Source organism: Pogoniulus pusillus, chromosome 9, assembly GCF_015220805.1.
Source record: "Pogoniulus pusillus isolate bPogPus1 chromosome 9, bPogPus1.pri, whole genome shotgun sequence".
Classification (NCBI taxonomy): Eukaryota; Metazoa; Chordata; class Aves; order Piciformes; family Lybiidae; genus Pogoniulus; species Pogoniulus pusillus.
In genome coordinates this window covers 17800660-17819206 of record NC_087272.1, presented here as the reverse complement: position 1 = coordinate 17819206, position 18547 = coordinate 17800660, and the positions used below count along the sequence as shown (strand labels likewise).

The 18547-nt window shown below is 40.4% G+C and overlaps 2 protein-coding genes across 5 annotated transcripts in view; one reads left to right on the top strand and one right to left on the bottom strand.

Moving 5' to 3' along the window:
- Positions 1-7525, bottom strand: part of TMEM144 (transmembrane protein 144) — a 21019-nt gene extending 13494 nt beyond the window's left edge. The window contains exons 1-2 of one of the 4 annotated variants that reach the window (XM_064148718.1): positions 7417-7525; positions 724-806 (exon numbers count right to left, since the gene is read on the bottom strand). The gene's annotated coding sequence lies outside the window, so the exon portion shown is untranslated. Of the gene's footprint in view, positions 1-723; positions 807-2669; positions 2773-2881; positions 3016-7416 lie in introns of those variants that run through there. The other 3 variants (XM_064148719.1, XM_064148716.1, XM_064148717.1) reach the window with 3 other exon arrangements.
- GASK1B (golgi associated kinase 1B) lies at positions 6210-18547 on the top strand. The gene is made up of 4 exons (XM_064148715.1): positions 6210-7449; positions 13657-13871; positions 15566-15792; positions 16078-18547. The coding sequence occupies exons 1-4, from the start codon at positions 6459-6461 to the stop codon at positions 16283-16285; spliced, it is 1641 nt and encodes a 546-aa protein (XP_064004785.1). The 5' UTR covers positions 6210-6458; the 3' UTR covers positions 16286-18547.

Genomic DNA, 18547 nt, shown 5'->3' with positions numbered 1-18547 from the left:
ACACTGGGGCGTGTAAAAGCAAGGCACAGGCAACATCTCAACAGGCAGAAGAAGCTATAGTAATTTGCAGACCTGTTGCCTAGAAACCAGGAACAGGCACAGTGGGATCAAAATAGCATCATAAAGATCAATCACAGTGTTGCTCTAGCTGATATAAAATGTGAATACAAGTCCTTTTTATCTGTGTGGAAGCTGCCTCTAATGTTTCTTTGTTCATTCCACATAACTGTAATGAGAAATAAAGAGGTTTTTTTAATCACATAGTACCTCTTTTTTTAAAAGCTTACACCTGAAGGAAGCACCACATATATAGTTTTAATATAGAGTATGACTTTGATACAGAAGGTGGCTACAATTATAAGATCTTTGCACACGTAATCTTAAGACCATGCTCAAAAGACAACAGATATAAAAAGAATTTGGAAATTTAACCTCAAATGCCAACAAGATACTGCTGTAAGTATAAAGGTGCACATTTATAGAAAAATGTATGTAATCCCATTGCCAAAGTAATGCTATTTATAGTGGCCCAAATGATATCCTAATGCAGCTTGACATTCCCCAGTGTAGGTGGACTAGCTACTGCCTGAAGGAAAAAAGCTGAAATTAGAACGGTGGAAATTTTGCCATGTCCTGTAAGGGGTGTTGTGATTACTCTTTCTGCACAAAAGGAAAAGCTGAGCTGCAGCACATTCTTTCATCTCATTTTACCTTCAGCCTTACCTTCTCTAGAGTCCGTAGGATACTGAAAACTGCATCTGCTGAGGTTTTGCTTTTTAGAGCTTTAGCAGGTCCATGGGTGTTAGCTGAAATTAATTATTTGCATTAGTAGGTGGAAAGCACAGAATAACAACAAATATAACAATTTAGTGACTACAACTGTTCTCCTTGAAAGATTTAAGTATATTTCTAACTTGAATACCTATGAGTAACACAGATGACATTTATTAGACATCATCAAGGTGCAACAGCACAGGTATTTTTGTGTATCTTATATTTTTCTCCTTCTCTCTTCATCTTTCTTGCCTACTTAAAAGATATGCTTCTCCAAGAAGTTTTCACTGTATTAAGACATGTCTATGGCACACATTTAATCTAAGACACTTCAAAACCTGACTTCACAGGCTAAGAAACACTGTGACTCTACAATAGATTAAGATAGAGAATGGCTTTCATCAGCTATCTTCATTCCATCTACCTTGACTCACTCACTGAGTGAACACAACCCATTTAGTGGACAAGTAAGACATAATGAATGCAGAATGCAGTACTTTAGCCTTTAAGTAAGTAATCATGCTGGTAAAATACTAAGACCTTTTCAAAACTGACTTTTTGATTTTGTTAATAGACAGAGAAATATTTTTTAAATGTTAGTACTCTAAGAGAAAAATCTCTGCTGCAGGGCAATATACTTTCCTGCTTGCTTTTCTCCTTCCAGAAATCTCTGTATCGTGCACTTTGAGGACTGTTGTGCAGTTGGAGAACCAGAACCGTGACACCAAAGTCAGAAAGAAAACAAAACTTCCAAGTAAAGAGTATGCTTCATTATGAATGCTTAAAACTCTTTCTTTGCCACTTAGCTCTAAATTTGGCCAGATGTCAGCCCCAATTTTCAACATCTGTTTAAGGCACTCAAGAGAAAGTTTGGCTATACAAGGTTTGGAAGAACCTGCTCTAGCTTTGATGACAGCACTGCTTTAAGCAGGGAGTTGAACTGGATGACCTCCATAGATCCCTTCCAAGCTAAACTTGAAATTCTAAGATTTTATGATCCACTGTCAAGTACAAATAATGAACTGCAATTGGTCATTAAGTTGACTGTACTTTTTTTTCACACATGTGCACACCAGAGAGATTCAAAGAGTTCACTAAAAGCCTCTTCTCTGCAATCCTATGTTACTGCTGGATAGATTTGCACCACACATGCTTCCAAAGGTTTGTAGCTAACAAATGCCAAGCTACAAGTATTTGCTGAGCCTCCCAAGGCATTAGGATACACTGGCTACACCTGAAACTCAAGTATAGACAACTGGAACCGTTGCTGTTTCTTGAATGAGAGTTTTCTTTCCCTAAGTAGTCCTAACTCAAAGGCACTCTGTGGTTTCCAAGCTGCAAACACTGCAGAATTCTGCTGGTGCACTTTACCCCTAACATTCTAATTTCACTGGTTTACCTCACTGTAAGGTTGTTCTCTGTATTTTCACATTTTCCCTCAAAATTATGCCACGATTTTATTCCCTTGCACAGAAACACAACATATTATGATGCACACTTAATGTGCATCAACAGATTGCTGCATCCTATGCAAACTGGCAGCAAATCAAGATTTTCCGTGGAAGCTTTCACCTCAAGGCAGAGCCAAGCTGTTACCAAGATCTGAAAGCAACTGTTGTCAGTCGAACTTTTTTTCCAGAGGCTGCAGGTCACACTGTTTGCATGTTTTCCCTAGTAAGAGCAGATACTTTTGTCCTTAATTTAGGAGATTCTTCCCCAGCCCCGAGGTAGCTCGGAGCAACGCTCTCAGGTGACACTGCGCCACCTGAGAGGCTGCTCCAGAAATGTCTCTTCACTTCCCCAAGACGAACGCTTTTGAAAGGCGTTCCTTGGGCAGTAATTTCTGCATGTGGTGTCATGCAACACTGAAAAACATGCAGCTGAGCTCTCCACACAGGCGGATGGTGCTTCCTTCGACGCAAACAACCTCCGCGCTTCCGCGGTGGAGGCCCAGGCTGCAAGCGGGACACGGCCTGCCGACGGGGAAGGCCCAGACCTCGGCCACAGCCGCCGCCGAAGGAAGAAGAGGTCGCCTGGGCAGCCCAGCTGCTCAGCAACGCACACTGCGAGGGAACTTATTCAGATCCCCCTCCTTCCGGCCGCATACCTTTCCCCAGCGCCCTGCCACGGAGGGTTACGTCGCTCTGCTCTCGCAGCCGGACGCGTACTGGCTGAGCCCCGCCCTGGGCCCTCCTTGCGGCTGTCTCCACCTTCCCCCACCGATCCAGCGCCGCTCCAGCCTCCCGTCCGGGTCTGCACCGCCCCTCCCCTCCCCTCGGTCCACCTCCTGCCCGTTCGGTTCCCTGCCGTACGGGAGGGTGAAGGGCAGCCTGCGGCGGGCGGGGGAGGCTTTTGCCCCATGTTTGCCCGCCTTTCAGCGCGTTTGCCGTGGCAAGCAGCAGCGGCAGAGCGGGGCTGTCGGGGGGCGCAGGCTGCCTTGCTGGCGGGGTGGAAATACTAACGCGTTCAGGCGCAGGTGTCGTGATAAAGGTCCCTTTGTTCCTTTCGAGTCTTAAACGGCAGCTGATGAGCCAGCTACTTCATTTTTTAGTGTTAGGTCACCTGTGAGGTTCGCAGGCTGTTGCTGCTACCACGCTACCCATGATAAAAAAAGCTGTCTGCTTTTGGCAGCCTCTCTCCCGGAACACAGACATGGTTTGAAGACAGCATTCCTACTAGAGAAGAAAGGATAGCCTCTTGTGAGACTTCTCAACAGCTTCTCTGGCCTCTTTGCCAGCTGCGAGCTGCTGTGGAGCCAAGGGGCTGCAGGCACCTGCTGAGCTCCTCGGGCATCCTGGAGAGGCAGGATCACTTCTTGTCCGCTGCCCCTCTGCTGAACGGCAAGGCAGGGAAAGCTCCCTGCCAGGTCAGGGCATGCAGGCTGGGCAGCTGGCAAACAGCAGTTTTTCCCCCCTAAGCCCTGAAGTTACCACTTTGCACCCTGGGAAACTCCCACGTTGTTCGACAAACAGTCCTGAGTAGGAAAAAATCTGCACAATGTCAAGATGTAGATTTCCCTGTAAGGATTTGCCTCAGACCCGCTAAAGCTCAGACGGTTAGTCAGCATGCTTAGTCACGAAAGAAACATTTCGTGCAGCCCTCTTGGAGTTCAGTTTCCAGATGGCAGCCCAGATCAATCTCCTTACAAACGTAACACAAGATTTCTGCAATAACAATTCCTATTTTGCCAAACAAATCTGTATTACTTGTAATAAGGACGTACATATTTTCTCGAGAGTGTAAATTCTCAGTCCCATGGACTCACTAAAGCAAGGAGTGCACCATTTATCAACTGCTTTAACATGATGTCTCCCTGCCTGACAGAGATGAGCTGCAGAGTGTCTCTATGGAAACAGCTTAGCTATAGTGTATCCAAGAGAAACACTATCCCATACAGTAACCACAAATGTAGCCTGGAATAAAAAGTGTTTCTTATTCCAAAGGTAATGTAAGCTATGTGTTACATTATTTTAGTCAGGCAAAAAATGTTAGTAAAGGAGTTAATTGAACTGTCTGCACATAGAAGGCAAGAGCACATAAAATAAGGAGGCCAGCTGAAACCACACTCTTTCAGGGGTCCAAGGATAAAGAGAGGTATGGAATTTTGGCTTCAGAAGAATGGTCAAATGGTTGCAAAGCTGGTGCTTCTGGTAATGACCTTCCATCTTTCAGAGCAACCTTCAAGCATCTAAGGCTGATCTCATAATGTCTGTCTTTGGCAACTTCTTTAAACTATAAAAATTGTTAAGCAGCAGTAACCATACCTTTCCTGACTTTATTGATACTCTTCTCTGGAGCTTTTTGGATTATCTTCTTTGGGCTATATCTCTTCAGTCGAATTTGAACTAAAAAAAGAGAGATTTCCTTACAATCCCTATTCATTCAAGCACTCAAATTTGGAAAAAGCAAATGATATGAAGGTTCTTTAACCAGTAACAGGCATGGATGCTGAAATCTTAACTTGATACTACGTATTTAGGAGAAAAGTGAAGTAATGGCTAGTGAAAATACCTACTCACAAATTTTTGTAAGTACAGATTGGATCCATGTGAAACATAAACCATTTCCTTAGCTATCTATTCCCCTTAATATTAATTATAGGGAAGAGAACACCACCGTTAGCTTGAGCTACATTTTATTATTTTGTACTTAGAATAAACAAGGAATCAGAAGTCAGAGCTTTGCCAGCATCACTTCTTTACTCTGGACAACCCCTTAATTTCTCCCTGCCTCAGCTTTTCCAACTCTGACGTGACTATTTTATGCCTCATTTTGGAAAGCACAAATAGGAATCACTCCGGAGCTGTTTAATAGCACGTTAATAGCGTTTTAAAAGCCACTATCTGGTTTTAATTTCCCATCACAAGATCATATTGTTCCCAAACGTTCTAAAATTATGGTGGCAGGGAAGTGTGTGGGCTGTGTATCTCAAATTTTGAAAAAAATACCGACGTAGAAATGGGAATTTCTTCAGTATATTTGCATGCAGTGCACTAGAGGGCCCTCAGGAGTTAGAAATTGATGGAATGCACTTTTGGAAGGCACATACTTCACCAAGACTTTTCATAAGAGAATTTAAAATAGAAGTTGCTGGGTTTGAGTTTGGGATTTGTTGTTGTTGTTGTTTTGTTTTGTTTTTAAATAATATGAGGTTCCTATAAGTTTATAGGAGTTTATATGCAAGCCACTTTTCAGTAGAGTCAGCTTCCAAACAGTATTTAGCTTGCAATGAAATACCTAAATGTGATCCATACTTAAAACTGAAATATGTGCTAGAATACTTTGTGGACGCCAGCTTCTACTAGGTTACTTTTATTAACTTAAGGAGTTTACCAGAGCAAAGGATATGCCAAGCTGAAGAGGTAAGAGGTTTTATATTCTTATAGCAATATACATAATGTGCAATTATTGTCTTTGTTTCTTTGAAATGATGTATTTTATTTGAAGTACTTTAGCTAGATCCTATTCATCTTGTTAGAAGAGTGAAGAGAATTAATAATCTTTCATCTTTAAAGTGTGTTTATAAATTACTTGGCACTGCTAACACATTTCTATATTAGTGAATATGTGCATATTTAACTACTACAGTTGCTGGTGGTTAATATTGTATAATTTACAGCATTTCTATAACATAGGCTTAGTGAAGACCTTGTCTCAAGAAAGAGATGGCTATGAACTGAGTTTGACAAGATTTTCTTGTAATGCTGGGATACAGCTAGATGAGATTGCAAATTGTGCCTGTGTTTTGTGGTTTTGGTGTTTAATTTATACTGTAATGAGAAACTGAAAAACGCATCCTGACAAATTTCTAGATGTCTCCTCTAGAACTCCTGTCTCTTAAAAATACAAAGCCACAGATGCCATATGTGAGAAAACTACTATTTTCTTTTTGCAGTTTGCAAAGGAGATACTTCAGATCTTTTAGACTACAGGTCAGTAAACTTTGCTTACGCAGCCGGCTCCATTCATTCTCTGAAGCCAATCACTTCCTCTGTTGGTGGCTGATAAGAATTTAATGGCTTGAGAAGGTGGAGTGTCAGCATCCCTAGTGGTAAACACATTCCCAGGCATATCAGTAGTTTCTGTCCATCACCCATGCTGGAAGCTATTTGGAAAAGGAGAACTAGAAATCGGGGAAGGGAAATCATGTATCATCATCCTGTCTGGAACATCCAGAAGACTTTATGCTGTTTTCATTATGTGGATTCACTAGAGAAATGACTACCTTTGATCAGCCAAGTAAAATAAAAAACTTGTTTATTTGCTGCCTGTGCCCCTCACGGTTGCTGAGGATTTGGACTTGCAGGCGACCAAGGACAAGGAGGAATCTGCTAGTGGGCACCGTGTGTGTGATCTACCTGGGGTTCCTCATCAGTCAAGTGGGTCATGTTTTACCCCAGCACAAAGGAGGACATCAAAAAATACGTTCCGGAAGTCTCCAAGATGCAGCCCAATCTCCTTTTCTGGGCATCCCACTGGATGGCACCCTGTCACCACCCAATTTCCAGGAACCCCAGCTTGGTAGCAATGGGACCTTGCTGCCACCCAACGTAGTTTATATCACCCTGCGATCCAAGCGCAGCAAGCCTGCCAATATCAGAGGTACAGTGAAGCCAAAGCGCAGGAAGAAACATGCAACCCCTTTGTCTTACAGGCAGCGCTTTCCAGAAGCCACTTTTACAGGCTGGGAGAAGGCCTTTGCCCAACACCCAGGAAGGGCCACACATGCTGTGGGCACAAGGGAAGCAGCAGTATCTCTGGATGTGAGAAAGCATCAGCTGGATGAACACAGGCAAAAAGGAATGGCAGTCAGGGAGAGGGGACACCGGAGACCTGAGGGGATCCCTGTAAAGGCACAGCCTCTGCCTGAGGAAAGCAACATCAGAATTTACAGTGAGAGCTCTCCCTCATGGCTGAGCAAAGATGACATCCGAAACATGCGCATGCTGGCGGATTCTCGGATAGAGAGCATCCAAGAAGTACCTTCTCACAAAGCAGTCCTGCTGGTATTTGCCAGAGATCACAACACCACAGGAGCTGCTTGTAACCAGGGACATTGTGGCATCATCAAAAGACCCCTTGACATGAGTGAAGTGTTTGCCTTTCATTTGGATAGGATCTTGGGACTAAACAGGAGCTTACCTTCTGTAAGCAGGAGATTGGAGTTCTTCCAAGGTAACACATTCCTATGATTTTCAGCTTGCAGGTGGAATGTTGAGGTTTCCTTCCCGCTCCCACGTTAATCACAGTGCAGTAGCTGCCACCTTTAACTCTTGTGAGCCTGAGAGCTAACCCCATCATTACAGGGAAATAAAGCTGGTATATATGTGTAACTTCTGCAGTGCAATTATCCTGTCCACAGGATGTAGTGCTCCGAAGTTTAGATCAAATACCATTGAGCTGCTGAGGGCAGTAGCAGTTTCCCTTCCATGAGAGTCTGAAATGAGAACAAAGAGAGGGAGTCATCTGTGGCTTGCATGACGTTGTACAGACTGTCCGAAGTGAAACTGGTGAAAGAAATTCTGGAATATCCTGTGGTTCAATCAATATTTTAAAACATCTTTTAAACTGTTCTCATATTTTAGATTTGATTTTAATAAAATATTGTTGAAAAGGAACACAGGAATTCACCTCTAACCAGGTGACAGGAAAGAGGGTTTGTGTTTAGTCAGTTACTCTACTTGAAGAGGTATAGAACCTTCCTGCAGCAGCTTCATGCTACTTTGAGAGTAGTAATACCTCTGGGAACTGAAACATTTTAAAAAGTGCTTTCTTCTCCCCTGCTCATTAGAAAAACCAAACCCGACTGCCTTTTAGTGAATCCTACTCTACATTTTGAGGTTTCCTACTCACATTTGTCTATTATGCAGAAAAAGAAATATTTCAGTATTTCAATATACCTGTGACACAATCAGGATAAAGTTTTCAATCAAAAAATGTGGGGTTTAACTTTTAGAGAAATTGAAAGTGGATTTCATATATATTCGATGTACATTAGAAGTCTGCTTCTAACTGCTATCTTGTTCAATGTCTTCAGCCTAACCACTATGTTTGTACAGTCACGAATCGCAACCCAAGAGGATTACGTTGCACTTTAATGAATCATTGCTAAAGTGGTTAGCTATGTTTTTGTGTTTATTCCTTGCTGCTGAAATTAGCTTTTCCCAAATACTTCTGTATCAGTCTGCATTTCTTGAAAATGTACTGCAAGAACAACTTTCTGAAATGTGACAGCAGGATACAACCCAGTGATCTCCAATTCCTTCCTGCTTTGTAAACCTTCCCTTTGGCAGCTCAATGTGAATGAATCTCTAGGAACAGCAGTTTGGAAGCTTCTGAATATCATTAATACTTGCAGAGCATGGAAGATACATTATGCCTAGTTTATTTTTAGGAACAAGATTTACTGCTGTAGAGCTGTCACAAGGCATTAAGGTAGTTCAGTTGGAGAAACTCTGCACAGTGTAGCTGCAGAGATGACAGACTGCAAGGCTCTGAAAACTGCTATTAAGCTAATTGTGCATTGTATGACTCATTGCCCGTCACCTTACAGTATGTGTTGGACTGTCTGAGGCAGAGTGTCATTTTGTCCTCTAGTTTTCTTTTCCTCATAACTGGCTATGTATCATGAAAAGTGTTGCTAGGTGATGAGAAGAGAAATAACATTATTTTGGTCTCACTTCATTTTTTCCATCTAATGAGTGAGCAGAGCATTAGGAACAGTTACTGTACCTTGTCTGTCTCTATTTCCTGAACGTGGAAATATGCTGGGGCTTAGATGCCCAGTATCTAATTGAGCTTATTTCTATTTACATTCTTGTGTCTGGTATAATCTGAAAAATGTCTGTGTTGAGAAAATGAGCAAAAAATATATCCTTAAAAATAACATGAGCAATTAGTGAGTTCATTTCTATAACCCATATGTTTTTAAATTAAGATTAGGTGGCACTTTTTCAGGGCAGCTTGTGTAAGCCATGGTTATGCATATAGGAAAGAAAGCAACGCAGGATTAGGGCTTGTGCCTGTGTATATAAATGTGCACAATTTCTGGGCTGACATCTCTCTCTCCGTGACATCCCTTTAGCTTGCCTCACTTGTGATGTGATCTAACGAGACATGTTTGATGTAGCATTAATATCTTCGAAAATGGGCTTTTCAAAACTGTCATTCATTTTGTCAAAAGCAGTTTCAAAGAGCCGCTTACTAAATCCTTGTATAGGTTCTGTTTCCCCTACTCCCACAAATCGCCCTCTGATGTTTTTTAAAGGTCTACCAAAATACTATATTCAAATCCTCTGTCTGCTTGCCCTCTTTGGTCAATTGTAAAACTTTTTTAACAGGTAGCTGATTTTTTTTTTAATGGTTTATCTTATTTTTCAATTATGGGTGGAAAAGTCAGTTATGGTAACTATTTCTCTCCTATGTTTGCAATTAATTGGCTGAGCCTAAAATGTCTGGGGAGTACAGATGGGCAAAACCCTTTTGAGCTCAGTAGTACAGTCTAAAAGAGCATGATTTGGGTCATGCAAAAGCAGTCATTCACAGAATCAGAATTTTAGGGGCTAGAAGGGACCTTGAAAGATCATCTAGTCCACCCCCCCTGCCAGAGCAGGATGACCTAGAGGCACGTAGGGGAGGTCACACAGAAATGTGTCCAAGGAGGTTTTGGATGTCCTCAAATGAAGGAGATTCCACAACTTCTTTGGACAGGCTAGTCTGGTGCTGTGTCATCCTCACAGTGAAAAAGTTTTCCCTTATGTTCATATGGAACCTCCTATGGTCCAGTTTGCACCTGTTGCCCCTTTTCCCATCATTGGATATCACTGAGAAGAGCCTGGCTTTGTCCTTCCAATACTCACCTTTCATGTATTTGTAAACATTAATGAGGTCACCCCTCAGTTTCCTCTTCTCCAAGCTGAAAAAACCCATCTCTCTCAGCCTTTCCTCACAAAGGAGATGTTTCACTCCCTTCAGCATCCTTGTGGCTCTGTGCTGGACTCTTTCAAGCAGTTCCCTGTCTTTCTTGAACTGAGGGGCCCAGAACTGGACAAAATATTCCAGATACAATCTCACCAGGGCAGAGTATAGGGGGAGAAATACCTCAAAAGCACCAAAACACCTATAAACAAAGAAAGATAAGCCTGAAAACAAAAATAATCATAATAATCATATCTGTTCTGGAAAAAATGGAGACTGACCATTGTGTATAAGCTGTGGGATGGTCACATTAATACCACAGGACTGAGAATATTCATTATTTGATCAAGCTAACAGAAGAGGCATAGAAGACCATGCTTGGTGTCACAGCCCTACCTTCATTTGCACAAAAGCTAAGTAAAATGACTGCATGTATTGCCTCTCAGTGACAGCGTGTGGAGGGTGGGATGATGCCAGTGTTCTGGGTTGATCTACAACCACTGCTCTTCCATTCTGGTTTGCTGATACCATAAGCTTGGCTAAGTGTATTTTATCCTCTACTGTGAGAATAAGCACAGGTATACTCAATTCAGTTGGACTTTCTTAAGCTAAAGATTGGAAAAAAAAAAAACAAAAAACCCCTGTTTTCCCTAAAATACTGTGAGAATGTCTTCATTTGAGTAACACCATTCATGGTTGTTTAATTGCAAATAGAGAAATGTCTTGTAATGGATAATTCCACTGGCTGTGTTTACCATTTTGCTTTACTGGCCTCTACTGATAAGTGGAACTGTAAGTTTTTCTGTATTATATCAGCCTGCATCTGCTGTCTCACCACAATTTATCCAAAAGCAGGTAGATATAATAGGAACCACTAATGTCAGGGCAATTAATGAGAAAAACTAATGCTGCCTTAAGCATTCAGAGTGCTCTGGCATGCTCCAATTTATCTGTCCTACATTCTGTCTAAAATCCCAAATGACTTACACTGTGGTACCAGAGGGTGTATTTCCAATATTCTGTTGGATAGAGAAGTTAATGTATAAGCAGTAATGCAGTCCATAGTCTAGAGAGCAACTAATGCACATTTCACGCATTCCTTGATCCTGACATCCATATGTCTACCCATTGCAGGATAGAACCATTGCAAATAAAGTGTAGAGAAAAGACAGAAAACCAAATCACCTAATTTCTCTGTGATTTCTGCTTCTGCCTCCCTTAGATCTTAAACTCAAAAATTCAACTAATGCTCTGTATGTCTGCCCCTCTCCTTCTAATATATGGACAACTGAACTTTTTCTTTAAAGATGGCAGTGGTAAACAGTAGTATTTTACAGTGAACAATGAAGAGTTTGAGAAATGCTTTTAACTACTTTATGAGAACATCACTGAAAAGAGCAAATCTTTGATGGGCATGATTGAAAGTATTTTCAAGAAAGTTATAAAAAGTGCTGCAGTTAAAGTATAAGTTAAAGCATAAGACTGAAGAGTAACATTTGCAATAGCCTATTTGTGATTAAGGAACACACAGGCTTTTTGAAGTGCTGTGGAGTGTGGTTTCCTAAGATAATGCCAGTGCTGCATGAAACATGCAGTGCTACATTATCTAACCACACGTGAGGCAGTTTGAGTACCATAGGTACTCCAGTTTCAGAAGCCTGAGGTTTCATCTCTGTTGGCTTACTTAGGATATCCTGAGCCAGTATCTCCTTAGTGCCTAAGAAATACTTAGAAATATTCTGATGCTTAGAAATTTATATGAATTCTAAGGAAGCTGGTCCCAACACAAGCTTTGAAAAGTCTTTCCACACAGCTGAGCAGATCATCTTTAGATATAGATGGAAAATGGCAGATAAAAATAAAATGAAGTCAATCAACTTTGTGTGAGATTCAGTGGGATGCAGCTGTTGCAACAGAAAAGCTGTAGTCCATTGTGTTATATTATGATGATCAGGAAAGGAGCATGTGCACAAAACCCTGAACTTATTCTGAAATGTGATTGGTCTCCTCAGTTTTGGCCACATCAAACTGGAAGTTCTGGTTCTTAGCCAGATGTTAGTTTTCACCATTCAGTTAACTCAGCCACATCCTCACAAAACTGGAATCAGAAGAGCTCAACTGATTTCAATGGGGTCATGACAATGCAGCTATGAATCAGACCCCTTATCTGCTTTAATTCAGCAGCTTCGTGTTTTTCCTGCAAATGCCAAAAAATTGAGTCACTGCTCTTTACTGAAGCTGCTGTTTCATATTCCTGTAGTTCAATTTATATCACAAAGTTGAAAGATTTTATTTTGGCTCATCTTTTCTGCCCCCATTTCCTCTGAAATGCAAACATTTCCTGTATTTAGCTTTCAGCTTTTAGAAATGTTTTTTGTGTCTTAATGGAAACTGGCAAGATACTATTCATATTTTTCTAGTATTTATTTTGTTATTGCTTATCACATCCCTTTTGTGTAGACTGGAGTCATTTGTATTGTTAGAAGCCCATTTAAGTATTTAGTTTGTAGAAAAATTCATTAAGCTGTTCTTGGAGATACAAAAATAATCAGACTTGATCTTAAGAAAGCTGTCTTTTTCCCAGCCCTCCACACCTCCCCCCCTCTTTTTTCAATTTCCAAAACAGTAGCTGACCCGACTTGGCTGAAGTTATATAAATGTAAGTGATGAAGCCAGAATGTGAGAGATGGAGAAATGGTTAGGATTTCCCAAATTAATTTCCTAAATACTTATTCAGACACCTCAGTAGAAGCCAGATTTTTAGGATTGCTCAGCACTTTTTTTTTTCCAGTGAAGTGTTGAACATGGTGCTGATAAAAGTAGTACTGATCCTAATGAAAAAGAGAGATTGATGTTCCTCGTGGAAGGACTCTTTCTGTGTTCCCAAGGAAACGTTGGGCAACTGGGGGGAAGTTAAAGAGCTGGTGGAACACAATGGATTGGCTTGAGAGGAATTGTCTCTATGTGTAAGTCATGTCTAAGAGGATATACATTCCCATTTAGAAGACTACTTTTTCTCTTGGGGTTGATTACATGTGGGAACTTTCATGCTTTGTTGATGAATATGTTGTGATTCATTACTAAGTATGGGCAAAGATAACATCTCTTGTTTCAACTCAGCTTCCTTTGAGCAAGTTGCCTTTTAATTTGGCTTCGATTTGCTTACAGATGGAGCGTTCACATTAGCAGCTTTTACTTTGCTGTTGGCATAAATACCTCTTTGTTATTCTGTCTGGCTTGCTATGGAGAGTGTGCTGTGGATGTTGCTGCCTTCATGAAAGTTTCCAAAAGCTTCTTTTCAGGATCATCTCTGGCTTCATGGGCATTTGAAAGACAGATAGTTTCAGCTGCATTTATCTATTTGATAAAATGGTATAATTATTGATGCTCAGACAATATCTAGGGAATGATCAAGTAAATTTGACAGTATTACACTATGCCAATGATTTGGTTTTCCTTTTTCAGATGGTCAAGCCCGTCCTGTTATTCTCTGGGATTCCTCACTGAGTCCAACAGATAGTAACACCCATTCTTCAGTGAGGCTAACCTGGGGGCAATATCAGCTGCTATTAAAGCAGAAGTGCTGGCAGAATGGTAAAGTTCCCAAAGCTGAGTGGGGCTGTACTGAGATCCATCATCACGAGTGGTCCAAGATGGCACTCTTTGATTTTCTTCTGCAGGTAAAAGATTTACTGAATGCAGCTCTCTGCTTCAAAGTCACACGAGCACACACAGGACTTCTAGAAAAGTCTTTTTATTTTTATATTGTCTTTTTTAAAGTGGGGAAGAGATGTATTTGTACAGTTTGAACTCTGATTGTATCTTACAATTAAAATATCCAAAACTTGCAATCAGAGAAAGAGCTCGCTGAAGAAGAGATCAAAGAAACTGACTGCTTTTGTCTTCAGACTTCTTTTAACACAACTTGAGGCAACCATCTGCTTCTCCTGGACACTTTCACTATGTTCAAAACACTAAACCATTGTTTTTTATTATGTGGTCTTTCCTGCACCTCCTTAGCCCCAAGAGTTAATGTAAGTGATATGTGTCAGCTGAAATCTGAATCAAGATGGCAGTTACAGTGTTACATTTTCCTTCCTTTTAAGAACCTGGCGAGCAGCTTAGTAAGGGAAGAGTAGAGCAGCAACTGATGAATATGACTTCTGTTCCTCAGTTAGATATTGCACATAATCATTGCCTCTCCAAATGAGACCAAACAAGGGCTCTGCCCAGGCAACCGAACAGAAAAGGTGGTGGAAGCCACAGTTCCCATTGATAACCCAGTGGGCATTAGGCACAGACAAGACACTTAGCCAGCTCCAAAGCCAAGGAGCAGGGACCATGAGCAGCAACCCAGGAACATCAGATAGCAAGACAAGCATTAGGTATACACATGCACTAGACACAGAAAGTCTACTCCAGAGGGCTCAAAGGGTGGCTGAGGTGCCAGTCCAGAGCTTAACCGGGGATCTTGGGCCCACAGAGAGAGTAGGTTTGTGTAGAGGTACCAGGAGAGGCTGCTTAGGGCAATAACAGGCTGTTTGTGCACTCAGGGCCCTTTGCTCTCATCTAATCAACAGAGGTAGAAGTACTTTCAAGGAGTGATTTATCCTTCCTGTATTAGTTATCCTAAAATGGCATCCTTTCCTCTGGAGGTGTCTTGTTCTTGTCATTGTTTATGAAATGGAACATAAATGACTGAGTCAGAAGAGATGCTTAACATTTACACCGCTAAAGTTAGACCAGATGTATTCCTTCCAGCTAAGTGCTGTGCAGTGAATAAACAAGGCTTTGCATGGGAAAAAATAGCCTAGATCCTTGTGTCATTAAAGTATACACAACACTGCAACTCGGGGAGGCTGCTTTCTGATTATAAATATACTCTTCTTGCTTTTTGTAGCTTCTGATGGTTTGCTATGCCACTTACTAATCCTTCAATTATTTTGCATACTATTAGTATAGTAGGTGCCACAAAATGGAGACCCACTGTGTGCATCACACTGTGCTCTTTCTATTGTTCTCCAGCAAAGAGAACGTGCAAAGACTACAGCGTTCTGAAAAGAAATAGAACTGTATTCACCATTTTGCTATTCCAGTTACACAGTGATATTGTTACATTGTTTTCAAAGAATTGTTACTGATGTAAGAAAATGTGGCTAAAATACGGGTAAAATAGGCAATCTGAGAAATTGCTTCTAACAGTATGTGATGTATGCGGACTGAGTGCTCAATGCCAGTTCACTGCTGACTTCAATTACGTTTGTCCTGAACTTGCTTTCCTGCCAGCTGTTAATAAGTAATGTCTTACAGTGACACTTTGCCCCAAATGCTTTGATATTGTTTTCACTTGGCACTCTGCTATACTTTATTTTAGATCTATAATCGACTAGACAAAAACTGCTGTGGATTCAAACCTCTCAAAGAAGATTCCTGCATGCAGCAAGGACTGAAGCTGAAATGTAGTGATCAGAATGCCATTGAACTGACGCACATAGTCCAGAGAGGGCATGACCGAAGACATTTGGCCTTTATCGACAATAAAGGTTTCTTTGACCGAAACGAAGACAATCTTGACTTCAAAATACTGCAAGGAATCAATGAGTAAGTTTTAAAGTAATAATTTTCTAGAAAGACTGATAATTTCTTCCCTGTTTAAGCATAAGACACTGAGTTACTGGAATAAATATCACCATCCCAAGGCATTTACAGGGTGCATCTCAAAAGTAATCAAAGTGCTGTGAAAGATGCAATTAACACACATATCATTAGGCATGCATGGGCTTCTGTTGCTGACTTGCAGTCTATATTCATAGAATTGATCACTAAGCCACAGCATAAATATTGCAATTCATAGTAAAGCTGATGAACTTCTTTGTGCTTTTCCAGATTCCCTGAGTCTGCAGTTTCAGTGCTGAGAAGCCAGCGTTTACGTGAGAAGTTGCTTCAGTCTTTGTTCCTCGACAAAATATACTGGGAGAGCCAAGGAGGCAGAAAAGGAATTGAAAAACTTATTGATGTAGTAGAGAGGAGGTCGAAAATTCTTCTCACTTATATAAATGCACATGGAGCCAAAGTATTGCCCATGAATGAGTGAAGCAGTCTATCTGAGAAGTAGTGTTTTAAAATGTTGGATGAGGCAAAAATTGGCAGTAAAACTGATTTAATTTATAGGTTTCTACCCCCTCCCCCCAACTTCCAAGTTAATTTTTAAATAAGAAATCTTGCATGTTTTAAAAGGAGCAGTTAACTGTCAGCTGCAGCTCAGCACAGTGTAGTCTTTTCTGTGTCACTGGTGAAATGAAATGAAAAATAACTAAGTGGTACTTTAACTAATGTAGTAATATGTACGCATCATGAACATTCATTCTGTTAAACCAAAAGTTATCAACAGGATTTTCACTACCTTAGGCTGGATTATTATTTCTTCCCTCATTTAAGCCAGTAAAAGTTTTGTTGCAAATTTAAATGGGAGCAGAGATTTGGAAGCACTTAATACCTTGATGAAACTTGCCCTTGCATCTACCTGCTGAAACATACCTAGTACAGCAATTTGTCTTTTTGTATTATGAATGCTAAAATGCCCATATTTCCAAAGGCTTACTCTGTTTTATTTTCTTTTGGTCTTCTGAAATCTGAGGATTAAATTCAGCCTTTAGATGCAGAAGTGTTTGCACTGGACATGAGGGAAATTTGACAACAGAGTGAGGTGAACATATTATGTAACAATAATATTTAATTTCACAAATGCAGTTTTTACATGTTCATGGGGTTCAATTCATCATGAGTCACTCATAACAATGTACTATTTTCAGCAGAGGTTGTTTTGATGTGTAAATGGCTGATCTGATATTTTCAGTCTATTGTTTAACTGGGGTTTGTTCATAGATTTGCCCTTTATGATCACTATGTTAAAAAAAAAAAGAAAGAAAAAAAGAAAAAAAAAAGAAAGAAATTCACCTGTAGGAAACTGAGCTTTGGTTTTGTGTGAACATGCTGCAAAATCAGTGCATATTTTGGTTTTTTTGCAGCATTATTGACATTTTTTTGGGTAGCATATATAAAAACAGCAAGCCTACTAAGGCCCTGAGTGTTCAGCTGAGCACAGAGAATGCATGTGCTGTATGCTTAGCTCTAGCCAGCAATTTATGCTTGGTGTTCCCATCAAAATTGACCACTGTGGGGTGAAGATTCTATCTGCAAACTTGACTCAAGTATACCCACAGATAAGGTAGCTGGAAGAGGATGGAGAAGCACATCAGATTATTAATTTTCTTCTACTCCAGAAATAAAATATCAGTTAGTGTAGTCTGTCATGACATTTACCTTCCCCCTGCCTTAGAAAGACTCTTAGCATCTTTCCAGAGGAATATATATGATCTTCTTGCCATGAGATAATGGCAGAAGTGGAATACTTTCGTAGCTACACTTTGTGCATACTTTAAAAAAAAAGAAAAAAAGGAAGTGTAAGATTTTAAAATACTTTGGAAAGTGCTTGTGTGGCACTAATGAGAAGCTAAAATGTTTCATGTCAATGTTAATGAGGATGGGTGAATATAATGCTTTAAATAATTACATTCCACTGCAGCTTAAACAGATTTTCTTTCTTAGTTCCAGAACAGCTATTAACAATAATTGCATTACTAGAAGAAGTAGATCTCATTATAGGCATAGTTAATCATACTCTCTAAAATTGTAAGAGCTTGGCCATCTAAATAATCTTTTCTTTCATTCTGTCAAGAAAGGGCAGATAAATTTGTAAAAACTTCCTAGAACTTAACTATTGCCATGAGAGGACATATTTTAGAATGCTTTGGACCTTTTAATAGGACCACTATAGGATTTTATAGCATTTTCATATTATCCCTGTCGTAAAGTGTTTTAACTTACTAGGCAGGAAATTTCTATCAGAGAAACACAAACATTACTGTAGCTTGCACTGTGAACAGAGCCTAGAGAAAGAAATAATCCTTTGGATGCATTTCACGTGGAATTCCTGCTGCACCAAGTGCCACTCTTCAATGACCAATACAATCAATCTCAATTTCTAACCTGTCTCATGGTTTTCTTCCTGCTAGACATCTGTTTAAGTGGAGCCACACTCTCTTCCAGATGCAAGAGAAAGGCACAACTCTTAACTACACTTAGCTTAGATGAAGACCAAGTGGAGATACAAGAGAGTACCAAATCATGAACTAAAGTCCTAGAAGAACTCTGTCTATAGCTTCTTCTCTTCTGTCTTTAGACTGTGCATCCTGATGCCAAGTCATTGCCTCACATTGACCACTTGTATTTTTTTCCAGAATTGACTCATTGTCCAAGAAGAAAATTAAATCAGAAATCACTTGTTGTTGGTTTT

Coding starts and splice junctions, on each gene's coding strand:
- GASK1B (XM_064148715.1), top strand. CDS start 6,459: ATGCTGTTTTCATTATGTGGATTCACTAGAGAAATGACTACCTTTGAT. Junction 7,450..13,656: donor GAGATTGGAGTTCTTCCAAG/GTAACACATTCC, acceptor TTCCTTTTTCAG/ATGGTCAAGCCCGTCCTGTT. Junction 15,793..16,077: donor ATACTGCAAGGAATCAATGA/GTAAGTTTTAAA, acceptor GTGCTTTTCCAG/ATTCCCTGAGTCTGCAGTTT.